Genomic DNA, 17,047 nt, shown 5'->3' on the forward strand with positions numbered 1-17,047 from the left:
AAACCCACCAGCCACTCCTTGGAAGGAAGGTTGGGCAATCTACTTCCATAGTGATACTGCCTTGGAAACCCAAGGAGGGGTTGCTATGAATCGGGTCCGACTCGAGGGCACATAACAACAACAACAATGCACTTATCAGTCAGCTTCAACTATCATTAATTTATGACCAGTTTTGTTTCATCTGTCCTTTCAATCATTCCCCTAAATGCTATTCTGAACTCAGACATCATTTCCTTTCATCTCTAAATATTTCATTACATATCTGTAGAAGGTAAGGGCACATGAAACAATTACAATATTAGAATTATAGTAATTCCTTAATAACATTAAATATCATTTCATTTCAAATTTCCTTGAGAGCCTCAAAAATGTACTGCAATATTTTGCATGAATCAAGGTCAAGGTATATTCCACACTTTGCATTTGGTTGATATGTCCCTCAAGCCTCATTCATTTATAGGCAATACCCCTCTTTTTTCTTTTGTTTTACCCATTGCTATTTATTTGTTGAAGAAATTATATTTTTAATTGATTCACAACTCTGATGGAAAAAGAGTACAATACAAAAAAATAATGGTAATTGCTTTTATGCATCCTTATCTTTTACAGATATGTATTGAAATCTATACAGATGAAATGAAACGATGTGCCTTTATCGTGTCCCCCACCCTGTGAAGAGCCTCCAGTTCTCTAATCTCACACACCTTAAAGCACACATAACAAACCAAAACCCAAACTCACTGCCATCAAGTCGAATCTGTCTCATAGCTACTCCTCCTTGAGTCTTTGAGATGATATCTCTACCACCTCAGAAGTAGATTGGGAAGTAGGTGGGAAGTAGATTGCCCAGTCTTCCTTCCGAGAAATGGCTGGTGGGTTTGAACCACCAACCTTCTGGTTAGCAGTTATAGTAGGTTATTACTTAGTGTGGAGGAGACCTGTGTTTGAGCTGTTAAATTATGGACTCACTGGCATGAAGTTTCAGCCTGAGAAAATGGTGTATTTTTCTATCTTTTGTCCAGAATTCTAATCTATGGAGACATTTCTTTGAATGAAGCCCACCAGGGGCTGTTGCTCTGTTATCTTGTTTAATCTCCAACACAGTCCTATGAGGGACGATTTCAGGTGAAGATAAAACCAGAAAACAGGCCAACAGTCTAGATGACGAATTTGAGACTCAAAGGGGGAAACTTTCCACCTGGAGTGTAGCAGAGCCAGATTCAAATGTACAACCCTTTTACTTTAAAACGCCACACTTTTTGCTACGTCTTCCTCATAGATGATAGGAAGTGAGAAAGATGATTAAGCAATTTAGAATCCTTTTAGGGCCATCACCATGATCCATAAAATGTAATTCTCACTGCCATTGAGTTGATTCTGACTCATAGCGACCCCCACTGGGTTTCCACGGCTGTAAATCTTTATGGAAGTAGATTGCCTCATCTTTGTTCCTTGCAGTGGCTGGGGGGTTCAAACCACCGGCCTTTTGGTTAGCATTCAAATGCCTTAACCACTACACAACCAGAGCTCCAAATTACTGAGAAAGAGTGATTGATTGAAGGAAAATGTAAAACCCGACAAGTAAAGGAAGTTCTGTGAAAACAATTTCCGAGCTAGTGCACTAACATGCTGTCATGTGCTCACACTGTGTGGGGGCCACCTAAGCAGCCAAAGCCAAGGTTAACCAAGACCCCACTTAGTGCCACCACGGTACCCTGTGGTTTTCCTGTAGGAACATTTATCCACTCTGTTGAAATTCCTTGCTTATGAGTTGGTCTGTCTCACTGTGAGCTTAAGGATATTATTTCATTCCCCTTTAAATGCCTTCTTGCAGCTGTTATTATTGTTAGGTGCCATCAAGCCACAGCGACCCTATGTACAACAGAAGGAAACAAATTTGACTTAAAGACACACTTAGGAACTGATCTCGTTTGGAACCTGGGGACTTCTGTATTTCCATGATTCATATTCTGTGATTCTGAATTATATTTCTCTGATTACAAAAAAAACAAAACAGTTTCATCTCTTGCACTTAGTGGTGTTGGATCCAGGACAAGTTGCTGATATTTAATCTTGGGGGCCCTTGATGCTGTCCCTTCGTCCTTTTAATTATCTCTTGGTGGACACACCCAGTTCCCCTCAGTAGAACCCATGCTCAAACCTACAGACTCCTCTGTTCATTGAAAGTCTGAGGACAGCTGATGGGCATTCCCTTTGCCACCCTCTCCTCCACCCAGCTCTCCTGTTGTATCACTCCTGCCTCAAAGCGCCTTCCAGAGGCCAAACTCTCCAGCCTGGCTTGACCCCACCCCTCCCAATACCCTTTGGGAGCTGGTCACTGCCCTCTTCCCACTGACACAGAATTTCCTTTTTTGATTTTCATACTCATCAATCTTGCTTCCACTGGCTGCTTTTCTCACAGCTGACAAACATGTTCAAACCAGCCACACCCTGAAGTAAACCTTGAGTCCTTTCCAACCACTCTGCCGTTTCCCTCCTTTCCTTTAATGCTCAGTGTCGGGGAAGGGAGCCTCCTGTGGTTTCCTTATTTTTCTCATCTTGTTCACTTGGACCCCAGTTCCCAGGTCCTCATGTCCTGTCACTGCTGTGCGCAAATTGCCCAGTGAGAGACTGTGTCTAGTCCATCTCATTCACCACGTGCCTTTCACAACGCAGAGCCTCAACAAACATTTGCTGGAGTGTGGATGGAGCACAGTGAGGTGGTTAGGAGAGCAGGTTCTGGGATGTCAACCCTGACTCACTCCCTTCTGGCTAAGTGACCTCAGGCCAGTTACTTACCTTCTCATTTCAGTTTCTCCATCTGCCTATTGGGAGTAGGACTATTGTGATGATTTAATGAATTCATACATGCAAAAGTTTCAACTAGTGTGGGAATATTGTTGTTTAATACATATTATAATGTATTACTATTAATTAACAGCACAACTCAATACATGTTGCTGTTGTTGTTATGTGCCATCCAGTCAGATCCGACTTATAGCAACCCCTCCTTGGGTTTCCGGGGAGCTCTGGTAGCATAGTGCCTAAGGCACTTGACTGCTAACCAGAAGGCTGGCAGTTCAAACCCACTAGCCACTCCTTGGAAGGAAGATGGGGCAATCTACTTCTGTAGTGATACTGCCTTGGAAACCCAAGGAGGGGTCGCTATGAGTTGGGTCTGACTCAATAGCACATTACAACAACAACAACCACCTTGGGTTTTTGAGGTGGTATCACTACGAAAGTAGATTGCCCAACCTTCCTTCCAAGGAGTGGCTGGTGGGTTTGAACTGCCAGCCTTCTGGTTGTCTTCTGGACTCCTCACATTTTTTCTTAGTAGTTTGTGCTCTGGGTGCAAGGGACATGTCAAATTTTGGACTTTGCTCTTGTTTACTACTTGTTACTGTCATAAAGAATTGTCACTGAGTTGGATTCGACTCATGGTGACCTTAGGTACAACAGGATGAAATGCTGCGCAGTCATGTGTCATCTTCAGAATCACTGGTATGTCTGAGTCCACTGCTGTGGCTGTTCTTACCACTTAGATCCAATTAATGTGGTGAAATAAGCATAAAATTTACAGTCACAAAGACTTGGGTTTGGATTCTGCTCAGCCACTTGATTTACTTTGTGTTATTAAGTTACTCAATGTCTCTGAACCTCAGTTTTACCATTTTTAAATTTTCCCATTTTTAAATGTGGTTTCCCTCAGGAAAGCACAAAATAGCATAATGAAAGAGCTTCGCTCATGTAGTAGACACTTAATAAATGGTATTGCCTAGGTATTTTCCCATTTCCACAGGCCCCCATCCAATCCAGACCCTCATCTTCTTACATTCAGATGACTTCTCCTGTCTTCTCTTTGCTCATGCACACCATCCTTCCCACAGCAGTCACCTGTCCTTCCTCACCTGCACTCAGTCCCCTGACTCCTCTGCCCTGTCCACTGCAGGGCTTCCTGTGACTTCTAGGGGCTGTTTTCAACAATTGGACTCACTGGCCATTCCATTAAAAGCATAGGCAAATAAGACATGTGAGAAAAATATCTCTTTGAACGTATTTCCACAAAGGAGCAAGAACAACAACAGAAGTCAGCTAGACAAGAGTTAAAATATACTCTTCTCCAAATCTGATTGTTTTTCCCAGTCCACTAGTGGGAGCCCTGGTAGCGTAGTGCCTAAGGCACTTGACTGCTAACCAGAAGGCTAGAGGGTCAAACCCACCAGCTACTCCTCGGAAGGAAGATGGAGCAATCTACTTCCGTAGTGATACTGCCTCAGAAACCCAAGGAGGGGTCGCTATGAGTCGGGTCCAACTCGACGGCACATAACAACAACAACAGTACTATTCCACAGATGAGCCGGGGATATAAGGAGAGGCTCTGGGAAGGAAAACTCAAGTCATTGCCAATGAGGTTGAAAGGAAAGTTCCCTTTCTCAACCTACATGCCAGGAATATAAAAGTCAAACAGGATTGATTCATAAGGAAGAATAATGTAAAATTTTAAAAGCCACCCAGCAGTATTACACAACAGTGGTTGTTTTTTGGGGAGTCCAGAAGGTGAATGTGGGGTAAAGTTAACAGATGTCAGTGATAAACAAAGAAATGAAGGCAATCATCACAAGCCATTTTTCAGCCTAAGTCAAATTTCATTTTGTAACAGGCCTTTTATTTCAGGACCTGGGATGCCAAGATTCAAGACCTTTTTGGAAAGGGTTCTGGCCCTGCTCCATCAAATCCAATGTTGTCCTTCACTTGGGGCCAACTTTGACTCTGTTCTTTTATTCTCTCTAGTCAAACTGTCATCAAGTCCTGCTGATCCCACCTTTCAAGGCCACCAAAAAAAAAAAATTGCCATCAGGTTGATTTTGGCTCCTGGTGACCCCATGTGTTGCAGAATGGAACCACCCTTCACAGGGTTTGCACGCCTGTGACCTTTGAAAGCAGATGACCAGGCCTCTCTTCAGAGATGCCTCTGGGTGGATTTGAACTGACAACTTTTGGTTAGTAGTCAAGCACTTAACTCTGCCACTCAGGAACTCCTTTGAAGGCTACCGTGTTGCTCTAATTAATTCTTCCCTCCCATTTCCACAGCCAGGCTCCAACTGCCTCCCCTTACTCCCAACTTTCTGTGCCAGCTTCCAGACTTATCTTCTGCTGGTAATACTGCCTTCACATTCTACCTCAAGCCTAAGTATAAAGCATTGAGCTTTGCTGTTAAAATCATGCAAGAAATCAAACATGAAACCAACACTGTTCCCTTCCATGTTCTTTTCCATCTGTGCCCAGCCTGGCATTGCTTTCTCGTAGTTCGCTCTCTATTATGCCCCTCTGGATTTACAGCTCCCTGAGGGCAGGCCACATGCCACTCTTTTATACATGGCTTCCTACTCCCTACCACACTCCTGGCTCTGCAGTAGACATCAGTGGACTCTTAAGAACCGAGCAGCAAACATTCATGCCTTGGTTGTTGAGTTACCAATTGATTCATGGTCGTTTTGAGTCTCTGAACATTTCTGAAATACATTAGGTTCTAAAGCCAAGAAGTTAACAGCACTGGCATAAACACATGCATTGAAAGAGATTTTTTCTTATCTTCCTAAAATTGCCAGTAATTTCTGAGCCTTCTCTAATTCAAAACTAACAAGTATATGGAAAATTTCCAAATATCATAGTACTATTCCTAGAGAATTGAAAAACAGTATCTTCTAAATTAATTTCATCTGGAACCTCTATTCAACCATTAAAAAAAATTGTCATTAAGCCATTGTGATATGTGATTTAATCAGTTAATTCCCCATAGATAGCGTAAGAACTTAGCCAAGACTCCTTTAATTTGCATTTTTTTTAAAAAAAGATTACACTGTGCAGCTCTTGACACAGTGGCTGCAACAATGGGCTCAAACATAGCAACGGCTGTGACGATGATGCATAGCAACAACCGTGAGGAAGGCACAGGACTGGGAAGTGTTTTGTTCTGTTGGACATAGGGTTGCTGTGAGTCAGAACCAACTTGACAGCACCTAACAACACCACCACCCAGATCTCTGGGTCAGCTGACTGCCTGTGAGCATATTTTTGGTAGGAAAAGAAAACACTTTGCTAATTTTATTTAAAAAATTCACTTTGTAATATTCCAGAGAACTACCCTTTCCTCATTACTTTAAAAAAATTGGTTCGACTGCAACTTCCACAGTAAGCTAGTTATTGTGATAGTAAACAGAAGAAAGCATAGGAGACTTTCACTTGTATATCAGAATACATGTGAAATAAAACATGGTGATGGAAGGCAGAAGACAAGAGGTTTTCGTTCCAGAGTAATTCAGGAAATTTAGAACCAGGAGTGGTCTGAAGTCTTGCTGTCAATCAAAGAGGACTGGTGGGTACCTGGCCAGAATGGGGGTGGGGGGCATGTCTTCTAGCTTTCTTTCTTTCCTTCTTAAGGAGAGTGTCTCCATTTCCTTCCTACCTACCTCCTTCCTTCAAACCATTATGGTCTGCCTCTGTCCCTCACTTCACTCTAGCTCTCCAATTGCTCTTCTCATGTTGTCTTGGCCTTCCTTGAGTCCTCTCCCTCATTTCAGTGTAGCTTTCTGTGATAGTTAAGGTTGTGTGTCACCTTGGTGGGGCCCCAATTCTCAGTGGTTTATCAGTTATGATGTAGACATCCCCCATGATGAGATCTGCTATGAGCAGCCAATCAGTTGAAAGGAAGTTTCCTCAGGGGGTGTGGCCTGCTTCCAATACATATGGACATCCTGGCAAAGCTCTCTGGCTTTTTGCTTGATCTGGATCCTGCATCTGGCTCATCATCATCTGACCTTTGGTTCTTTGGACTTGAACCAGTAGCCTGCCATCTTACCTGTTTATCTTGGATTCATCATTCTCTGCAGCCTGTGAGCCAGCAGCTTGCCATCTGACATGCTGATCTTGGGGTTGTCAGACCTTGAAGCCACATGAGTCAGGAAAAGCCTCCAACCTGATATCTGACCTACAACCTTGAGACTTGCTAGCCACTACAACCTTGTGAGCCATTTCTTTGAGATGTTACTGTTAGATGCTGTCCACTTGGCTCTGACTCACAGTAACCATATGTACAACAGAAGGAAACACTGCCCAGCTGTGCACCACCCTTACAAGCCTTGCTAAGCTTGAGCCCACAGTTGCAGCCACTGTGTCCATCCATCTTGTTGAGGCCCTTCCCCTTTTTCACTGACCCTCTACTTTACCAAGCATGATACCCTTCTCCAGGGAATTATCCCTCCTGACAACATGACCAAAGCATGTGAGATGAAGTCTGGCCAGTGTTGCTTCCAAGGAGCATTTTGGCTGCACTTCTTCTAGGACAGATTTGTTCGATTTTCTGACAATCCATGGTATTTTCAGTATTCTTGCCCAACACCACAACTCAAAAGCATCAGCTCTTCTTCAGTCTTCCTTATTCATTGTCCAGCTTCCCCATGCATATGAGACTATTGAAAATACCACGGCTTGGGTTAGGCGCACCTTAGTCTTCAAAATGATGCCTTTGCTCTTCAAAACTTTAGGGAGGTCTTTTGTAGCAGATTTGCTCAGTGCAATAAGACATCTGATTTTTTGACTACTGCTGATAAACTTGAGATAAATCTCTTTATATACATATATAAGCTTTACCAGTTTTGCTTCTGTAGAGAATCCAGGGTAAGACACTCTATCTGGCCTTTCTATGTTAGTCTTGGTCTTCCTCTCACATCACTCTAGCTCTCTATCTGGTCTCCTTGTGTTAATATTCGTCTTGCTCCAGTTAGCTTTTCCTCTGCAAGGGAGGAACCGGAGGCTGCGTTAACAACAAATCTCGAACTAGGGGGCATAACTGTGAATGACTGAAATCTTTGCCACTGTGTAAATGTAGAATGGGAGAACAAAAAACACCCAAACTCATCAGTGTTGAGTTGATTCCCACTCATGATGATCACATGCGTTACAGAGTAGAACTAATCCATAGAGTTTTCTAGGTTGTAACCTTTATGGAACCAGATCACCAGCCCTTTCTTCCATTGTGCCATTGGCTGGGTTTGAACTGCCAACCTATAGAACTAAGGCAAGTTCTATAGATGAGCACAAGTCAAGTAGAGGAGCAAAACCATTTGTGCACCCAGAGACCCTGTATTAAGGATAGGTGACAGAAATCAACAAGCTGATTTTTGCAGTTTGTGTTTACATTCTCAATCAAATTTACACATTTTCCTGGGTGCAGTGGGCCTGACTTGAACTCTTAGTTTATGTAAGTGTGTCCTGGGGCAGGACGGGAGAGGTAATGTGGGAAGCAAGGAAGATGTGGGGCTTCAAAACCTGCACACTGCAAGCTCCTCACTGTCACCCTAGAGACATTCATGAATGTTTCAAATCACTGTGCCAGCCAAACAGAAGGGCACTGCCCCCAAGCTCCTGCACGGAATCGTAACTACCAGCTGCTGTGGAGGGTCTGCATAGAACCATGCTCCATAGGGTCTTCGATGGCTGATTTTTCAGAAGCAGGTTGTCAGGCCTTTCTTCCGAGGCATCTCTGGGGGCCTTGAAATGCCAGCCTTTTGGTTAGCTGCCAGGCACACTGTTAGTACCACCAATTTCAACCTATCTGAAACTGGGATGTGTTTCATAGTTTAAGTGACCCTGTGCTTTTCTTTTTCAGTGGAATAAAGTAATGGTGAGTGTCCATGGGGTGGTTAGAGTAGGTGAAATCCGGTAAGCAGGCCAACAGATGTCACTTTGTTCCAATGACGGGAAGAAGGAGCCTCCAACATGGTCCATGCAGTCAGTCTCTACAGAACTCCTAGAGGAGATCGAATCTAGAGTCCCTGTGGACCCTAAACCCTATGAGCCAGATGGCAGGGTGGGGATGAGATCCCAAGCACCCTGTGTTGGATCGGCTCTCCTCCCACAACACAGAATGGTGGGCTTCCCGCTTTAACCGGCAGGTAAAATCATTTCATTTCACTCTCTGTGTCCATAAACCAAGCAATCGAAATAGCCCTTTGTTGTCAAGCTGACTCCAAATCACGGCAACTACGTGCGTGTCAGTAGCCCTGTGCTCCGTGGGGTTTCCGGTGGTGGCAATCTCTGTGTAATCAGATCTCCAGGCCTCCTACTTTTTGGTTAGTAAAGTGTATGCTACACAGGGACGTTCTGTATCTAGTCATTGTTAATACAGTCAAGGCAAAGGAAATAGAAATTTGTAGATAGATTATTTCCCCCCGATGCTATTCAGAAAGGTGATTGTCAACCCAGGTTTTCCAAACTTCCAAATTTTACTCTCGTCCTAGTATCATTGCTATGGATTGAATTGTGTCCTCCAAGAACCTGTGTTGGACTCTAACCCTTATACCTGTGGATGGGATCCCATTTGGGAGTAGCGTTTTCTTCATTATGTTAATGAGACCAACACACCATAGGGTGTGTCTCAATACTCATGACTTTTAAGATATAAAAAGAGCAGATTAGATACAGTGAGAAGGCGTCACAAATGAGGGATGGGTAGATGTCATCCCTGGACATAAGACCTGGGAGTATGGAAACTGAGCCATGGCTTTCTCTAGCTCTGGTGCCCTAAATTCAGATGTCTAGACTCCTGACTGTGAGAAAATGTATTTATTTGTTATTTCCAACTCCTCATGGTATTTCTGTTATAGCAGTACTAGGAAAATAAGACAATCATCCTTTACTTTAAAGAACTATAATTTTTCTCCTCTCGCACATATTGTTAAGCTTAAATTTAGCAGCAAAATTAAGTTCTATGTTTTTCAGATTTCACAATATATATATAAATTGTTTTAAAATTAGACAGAGGTTTAAAAAATTGATAAGGGTGACTGAACTAAGCCAAGTTGTAAAATTTAAAAAAAAAATCATTTTTCACTTGTGCTGACATCAATCAATGCTGTCGTTGCCATACAATAAAGGGATTTGGCTTGAGTGGTGATACTCAGTGCTTTGTAAATGAGGATCACACCCTAATCCCACCCATCCTCCAGGTCATAGGTGACAAGGGGTAAGATAGAATTGCCACAGCCTCTGGCAGAATCCCAGTGCAAGGTGGTCCCTTGGGTGCCCAGTGCTGAAATTTCTAGGGTCCCCATCCCATTTCCTATCACACTGTTCTCATTCCACCATTTCTGCTGCACTTCCTTTCCATTGTCACAAGAACCTTCTATTTTAGCTATCTCAAACTCCCTTTACCAGTTTTAGAAATATTTTAACTACTAACCTTGAGGCAGTGGTGATACTCAAATTGTTGATCAACACAAATGGCAAAGGTACTAACTAATCAAAATGGATGTTGGTCATAGCAGTGCTCTTGCTCAATCCCACCCACTACTTGGTTGATGGTGGGAAGGTCCAGAGGATCTTGGAAGAGGGGTCAGTGTGGCCAAGTGGCATTTTGTGGCTCAGGGCAGAAGCTATTTACCAATCACTACAGAAGTATATAAATAGAAATGATACAGTTGTAATGGTACCTACAGGCTTAATGTCAGTGACAGTCACTTGCTAGTGGCTTCCTGGAGCACTGTGTTGAAAGATTCTGAAGTTATGACCAGGCTCAGTGGGGATGGGGGTGGGGAAAGGGCATGATCAATTAGTGGTTTCTGGCACAGCTGGTGGGTAGGAATGAGAAGTTTCTGCATGGTGGTGGATGGGAAAAGGGGCATGTGTGCCACATATTTGTAACCCTAGTAACAGATGTATTAGTGTCATAGTAGAAGATTAGTGTCATAACAGAGGACTCACCAAAGAAACAACAAGCCTAAGACACAAATAATGGTGGGATTTAGGCTAGTTCAGGACATTTTTTGGGAGAAGGGGATCCTGGCACCTTCTCCCTCATCATAACCACCTGTGGTTATGGCATAAATGATCCCTTTGTTACACTATACTAGAGTTCATGGTAAAAAACATCATCAACAACAACAAAACCGAACTCACTGCCGTTGAGTTGATTCTGACTCGTGGTGACTCGTGCTATAGAGTAGCATTGAAAGCCGTAGGGTTTTTTGGCTGTAATCTACAGAAGCAGATTGCACTGCCTTCCTTCCATGGTGCTGCTGGATGGGCTCAAATCACCAATGTTCCCACTAGTAGAAGAAAGCACACATTTCTGCCACCTAGGGACCTAGGGTCCACGGTAGAGGGTGATATTGGAGTATTCCTTTCTGAAAGATCTTTCTCTCCCATGAATGAACCTAAGACTGTCCTACTCCCTGATCTTGAGGCACATACGTAGCCACGTGGGTATTTGCAGGAGACCAATGGGTGACAGATCTCCTTCTGCCAAGACTTTAAAAACAGACGCACTAAGGAAGAGGCTGACCTCTTACCTTTTGAGAATCTATCAGAATGTCGGCATAGCCAATGGATGATTCAAAACCACCTCACATCTGGAATGACCAAAACATTCTTAAATAATTAAAATGTGTACCTGAAGTGTTAAACTCTCGGGCCAGTTGAATATTTGCAAGTTGAAAATCTGTCCAAAGTGGACCCGGAAGTCTGCCCCTAGTGGCCGACTGACCGTCCGGGACACCTCCTTGTTGTTGAAGAGCACCTTCACGTGCACCGAGCGCCTCTTCACGTCATCCCGCCTCAACACCTCCACCCTGAAATCGATACATGGCAGGTGGGATTTGAATTAATTCACGGAAGATAACTGAGTCCTGACCAATGAGGTCTGAACAGAACAAGATACCCTGAGCTGAATGCCAGTCACTTTAGTCCCAGAATAGCCACACAAGTCTTACAGAAAGTAATATAATAAAATATCATGATAGGAAACTTATGGACAAGCTATTAAGAGACATTGAAAAAGCCACAGTGAATTTAAGAACTATGATCAAGCATTGTTACACTGTGGTGTCCTTTTTTTTTTTTTTTTTAATAGCCTTATATATGCATCCCACAAAAAGAGTTGAGTGAACAGAAACATATTCCTTGTTAAACACACTGAGTTCAAACCATAAGGGACAGTAGCAACTTATATTTGGCTGGATCTTTTATCCTAAAATATAGTAGCATATTATAGTGAGGTTAGGTCAGTTTCTCCAAGATCTGAGTTCTTTCTTCACCACTTTCCAGCTGTGAGTGAACTGCTCAGAAGACTCAGGCCATTAAGAAACGGTCTTGATTTTTAATGATCAGTTGAATTACAATAAAAGGTGTCCTGGCACTATGAAGAATTGAAGCACATCAATCTTATAATTCTGATAGCCAGGAAGTTTTTGAAAAAAATTAAAACCCCCAAGAACAGTCTTTAATTTTATTATACATATTTGCAAAGATGACTACCAAAAACCAAAACCAAAAAAAACAAAAAACAAAAAAGCAAGCAAGCAAACAAAACAAAAAGAACTTGGCCAGTTGTTGGTTGAGCCAATAGCAATCGAAGGTTGTTGAGAAAAAAGGAAAAGGTCAGGGCATCAAAATCCAAAATAAGCTCAGGCTTTTGGGTGGTAGTTTTAAGTTGTTAAATGTCTGTAATGTAGATCTATTCCATATGGAAAATTTCTCACATGACTTGAACATTTTTTTCAATAAAGTACATTTTTCACCAAATTGCAAGAAGTAACCAAGACTCTCAAAGTCTTAGGCTCCACTTAGAACCGTTGTGGGAATTATCACCAGTAACCGCATTAACAACCAGACCTGAAACACACTTTTCTTCTTCATAAGGCCCCCTTTTACCTCATGGCTTGATGAAGAGAGGAGATTATTGGCATTGGCTTGGGGGTAACCTGGGCTATTGGCCTAAGTCCCAATGAAAATTCAGAAACTTGTTAAGATGGAAGCATATATTCTCAGTCAAAATGGGATTCACCATAAAATATTGTGAAATAAAACTAAATTTTCCCTTAAAAAATGTGTGTAGTAAACATATACTTTGAATGTTCATTACAAAATCATATAGTGTAGGATTTGTGGCTTGAAAATAGATAATTTAGTGTTGGAGAATAGTTTAGGAATATATAGTGTCTGAACGCCATGGAGTTAAGAGAGAACACATGAAAATGTACAGGATAATTTCAAAAGAAATAAGTTATTAATACATTAGCAGACATCTTGCTTTTTAACATATTAAAGAGTTCTTTTGCAGCAGATTTGCCCAATGTGAAGTGTTAAAAAGCAAAGATGCTACTTTGAGGACTAAGTCAGGCCAGATCCAATCAATGGTATTTTCAATCACCTCATATGAATGTGAAATCTGGCTGATGAATAAAGAGGACCAAAGAAGAAAGGATGCCACTGAATTATGGTGTTGGCAAAGACTATTAAATATACCTGGACTGCCAGAAGAAGGAACAAATCTGTCTCGAAGAAATACAGCCAGAATGCTCCTTAGAAGCGAGGATGGAGAGACTTTGTCTCACGTGGTTTGGACTTGTCATCAGGAGGGACCAGCTCCTGGAGCAGAACATCAAGCTTGGTAAAGCAGAGGGTCAGTGGAGAGGAGGATGACCCTCAATGATGTGGCTTGACACAGCGGCCGCAACAATGAGCTCAAACATGGCAACAACTGTGAGGATGCTGAAGGTTGGGGTGATATTACATTCTCTTGTACGTAAGGTTGCTGTGAGTCAGAACTGACTCGATAGCACCTAACAACAACAACAAGTTAACAGAAGTCTGAAACTAAGACAGTTGATTAATGTGATCCATAGGGTTTTTGTTGACTGATTTTTGACAATAGACCACCAGGCCTTTCTCCCTAGTCTGTCTTAGCCTGAAAGCTCTGCTGGAAGTTGTTCTCACCACAGCAATACACAAGACAGAGATGTGGAGGCTGACCATGAGATGCAGTGGCTGGGAAAAGCACTGGCATGGAAGGTGAGAATCTGTGACGGAACCACCAACACTTCATGATGGCTTGAATGGATTCCCTTTAGCAGGTTATGACACACTCTCTAATCACTTGGAGGCCTTGTGAAAACATAGTTTTCTGGGTCCCATCCCAGGGTTTCTGATTCCTTAAGTCTGAGGTGGTACAAAATATTGGCATTTCTAACAAGTTTCCAAGTAATGCATCCAAGTGATGCTGCTGGCCTCGAGCCCACACTTTGCAAACCATTGCTGTAATATGTAGGAAAAAAATAAACAGGAGATCAAAGATGATAATTTTTTCAAGGAAGATGAACATATAAATGTATGTTTATAAATTTATGGTATGTAGCTCTGGTAGCATAGCACCTAAGGCACTTGACTGCTAACCAGAAGGCTGGCGGTTCAAACCTACCAGTCACTCCTTAGAAGGAAGGTTGGGCAATCTACTTCCATAGTGATACTGCCTCAGAAAACCAAGGGGGGGTTACTATGAATTGGGTCTGACTCGATGGCACATAACAAGAACAAGAACAAGAACAACCACAACAACAATAATAGAAATTTCTAGGGAGCCCTGGTAACACAGTTGGTAAACCACTTGGCTGCTTACTGGAAGGTTGGTAATTTGAATCCACTAGCTACTCTGCTGGAGAAAGATGTGGCAATCTGTCTCCATAAAGATTTGTAGCCTTAGAAACCCTAAGGATAGTTCTACACTGTCCCACGAGGTACCCATTGCTGTTGAGTTGATTCCAACTCATGGTGATCCTGGACAACTAGCCAAAAGGTTGAGAGTTCAAACCCATGCAGAGGCAACTTGAAAGTAAGGCCCGGTGATCTGCTCCTGAAAGGTCCCAGTCTTGAAAACCCTATGGAGCAGTTTGACCCTGCACATTTGGGGAACTGACTGGATGACAACCAACAACAACAACACATTCATAAAAATAAAGTTTCTGATTGCTTCTCTTAGGCATCATATGGTGGTGTTGTTCTTGTTGTAAAGTGTTAAGACTCAAGTCACCTCCAATTCATAGCGACCCTAGGCACAGCAGAGCGAAACACCAGCTGGTCCTGCGCCAGTTCTGTGATCCCCACTATACTTGACTCCATAGCCACAGCCACTGTGCCAGTCCATCTCGTTGAGGGCCTTCCCCTCCTTCTTCGACCCTCTACCTTACCAAGTATGACATCCTTCTTCAGGCAATGGTCTCTTCTGAAGGGACAAAGTCTGTCCATTCTTGCTTCCAAGGAGCATTGCAGCTGCACTTCCTCCAGGAAAGATCTGTTGGTTCTTTTAGCAGACCATGGTACTTTTAGCATTCTTTGTCAGTACCACATCTCAAAAGCATCAATTCTTCTTCAGTCTTCCTTATTCATTGTCCAGCTCTCACATACATATGAGCCAAGTGAAAATACCATGGCTTGTGTCAGTGCACCTTAGTCTTCAAGGAGACATCTTTGCTCCTCAGCACTTGAAAGAGGTCCTTTGCAGCTGACTTGGCCAGTGCTATATGTCGTCTGATGTCCTGACTGCTGCTTCCATTGGCGTAGACTGTAGAACCAAGTGTTGTGAACTCTTTGACAACCTCAATCTTTTCTCCATTTATTGTGATGCTGCTTATAGGTCCACTTGTGAGGATTTTTGTTTTCTTTATATTGAGATGTAATCCACACTGCAGACTGTATTCTTCAGTGTTCATCAGTAAGTGCCTCAAGTCATCCTCACTTTCAGCAAACAAAGTTGTGTCGTCAGCATATCACAGGTTGTTAATGATTCTTCCTCTAATCCTGATGCCACGTTCTTCTTCATATAATCCAGCTTCTCAGATTATTTGCTCAGCAAATAGATTGAATAAGTATGGTGAAAGGACACAACTCTGACACACTCCCTTCTTGATTTTAAACCATGCACTATGCCCTTGTTCTGTTTGAATGACAGCCTTCTGGTGTATGTGCCAGTTCCTCATGAATACAATGAAGTGTTCTGGAATTCCCATTCTTCTCAATGTTATTCACAATTTGTTATGATCCACACAATCAAATGCTTTTGCATAGTCAATAAAACATAAGTAAACATCTTCTGGTATTTTTTGCTTTGAGCGGAGATCCATCTGACATTAGCATTAATATTCCTTGTTCTATGTTCTCTTCTGAATCAAGCCTGCACTTCTGGAAGTTCTATGTCAATATACTGCTGGATCCGTTTTTGAATGATCTTTAGTAAGATTTTACTTGCATTTGATATTAATGATATTGTTCAATAATTTCCACATTCTGTGGGATCACCTTTCTTTGAAATGGGTACAAATACGGATCTCTTCCAGTCAGTTGCACAGTTATCTGTCTTCCAGATCTCTTGGCATAACCGAGTGAGTGCCTCCAGTGGGGCATCTGTATGTTGAAACATCTCAGTGGGTAGTCCGTCAATTCCTGGAGCCTTGTTCTTCGCCAATTCCTTCAGTGCAGCTTCAACTTCTTCCTTCAATACCATTGGTTCTTGAACATATGCCACCTCCTGAAATGGATGAACATCAACCAGTTCTTTTTGGTACAGTGTCTCTGTGTATTCTTTCCATCTTCTTTTGATGCTTCCTGCATCATTCAATATATTGCCTAGAATCTTTCAATATTGCAACTCGAGGCTTAAATTTTCCCTTTTGGTTTTCTAACTCCAGGTGTTTGCACATTTCATTATAAGAATGATTATATATAAATTACACACACACACACACACATGCATATATATATATCAGACCTGGAGGGTACGGTTGTGATGGCCTGAAATAAAATTCAGGGCACACCCCCAATTCATGTTGGGAAGCTTTGTGAGTTCTTCAGTGAGAGAGGTTGCCCTCTGAGGCAGCAAATATTAAGGGAACAGGAGAAGCCTGGGTGTCTGTCTGCACCAGGGAGGAGGGACACAATTTGTTTTAGGTAAGAGTTCCAACTCAAAAGCCATACAGGCAGCCACTGTGAAGAACAGGTGAAGATTGACAACTGGATGCTTCTCCTCCTGGCAACAGTACATAGTGTGCTCACCAATAGTCAGTGGGGATGTGAGGTAGTTGAACCCTACGATATTGTCACAGATGGTCCAATGCTAACAATTCCATAGGATTCAGCCAAACACATATTTACAGAGAGATAGTGATGATCCTTGTGGTAGTTAAGGTTGTGTGTCAACTTGGCTGGGCCTGTTTGC

General features: G+C 42.5%; 1 protein-coding gene across 1 annotated transcript in view; it reads right to left on the reverse strand.

Annotated features, from left to right (window-relative positions):
- CC2D2A (coiled-coil and C2 domain containing 2A) overlaps positions 1–17,047 on the reverse strand; it is a 228,901-nt gene that overhangs the window by 103,471 nt on the left and 108,383 nt on the right. Inside the window, exon 14 of the mRNA XM_007950086.1 lies at positions 11,453–11,630. Coding sequence (XP_007948277.1) covers positions 11,453–11,630 — 178 coding nt within the window. The remainder of the gene's footprint in view (positions 1–11,452; positions 11,631–17,047) is intronic.

This window comes from Orycteropus afer, unplaced genomic scaffold (genome assembly GCF_000298275.1).
Source record: "Orycteropus afer afer isolate SDZICR_OR568_19922 unplaced genomic scaffold, OryAfe1.0 scaffold00262, whole genome shotgun sequence".
Taxonomy (NCBI): domain Eukaryota; kingdom Metazoa; phylum Chordata; class Mammalia; order Tubulidentata; family Orycteropodidae; genus Orycteropus; species Orycteropus afer.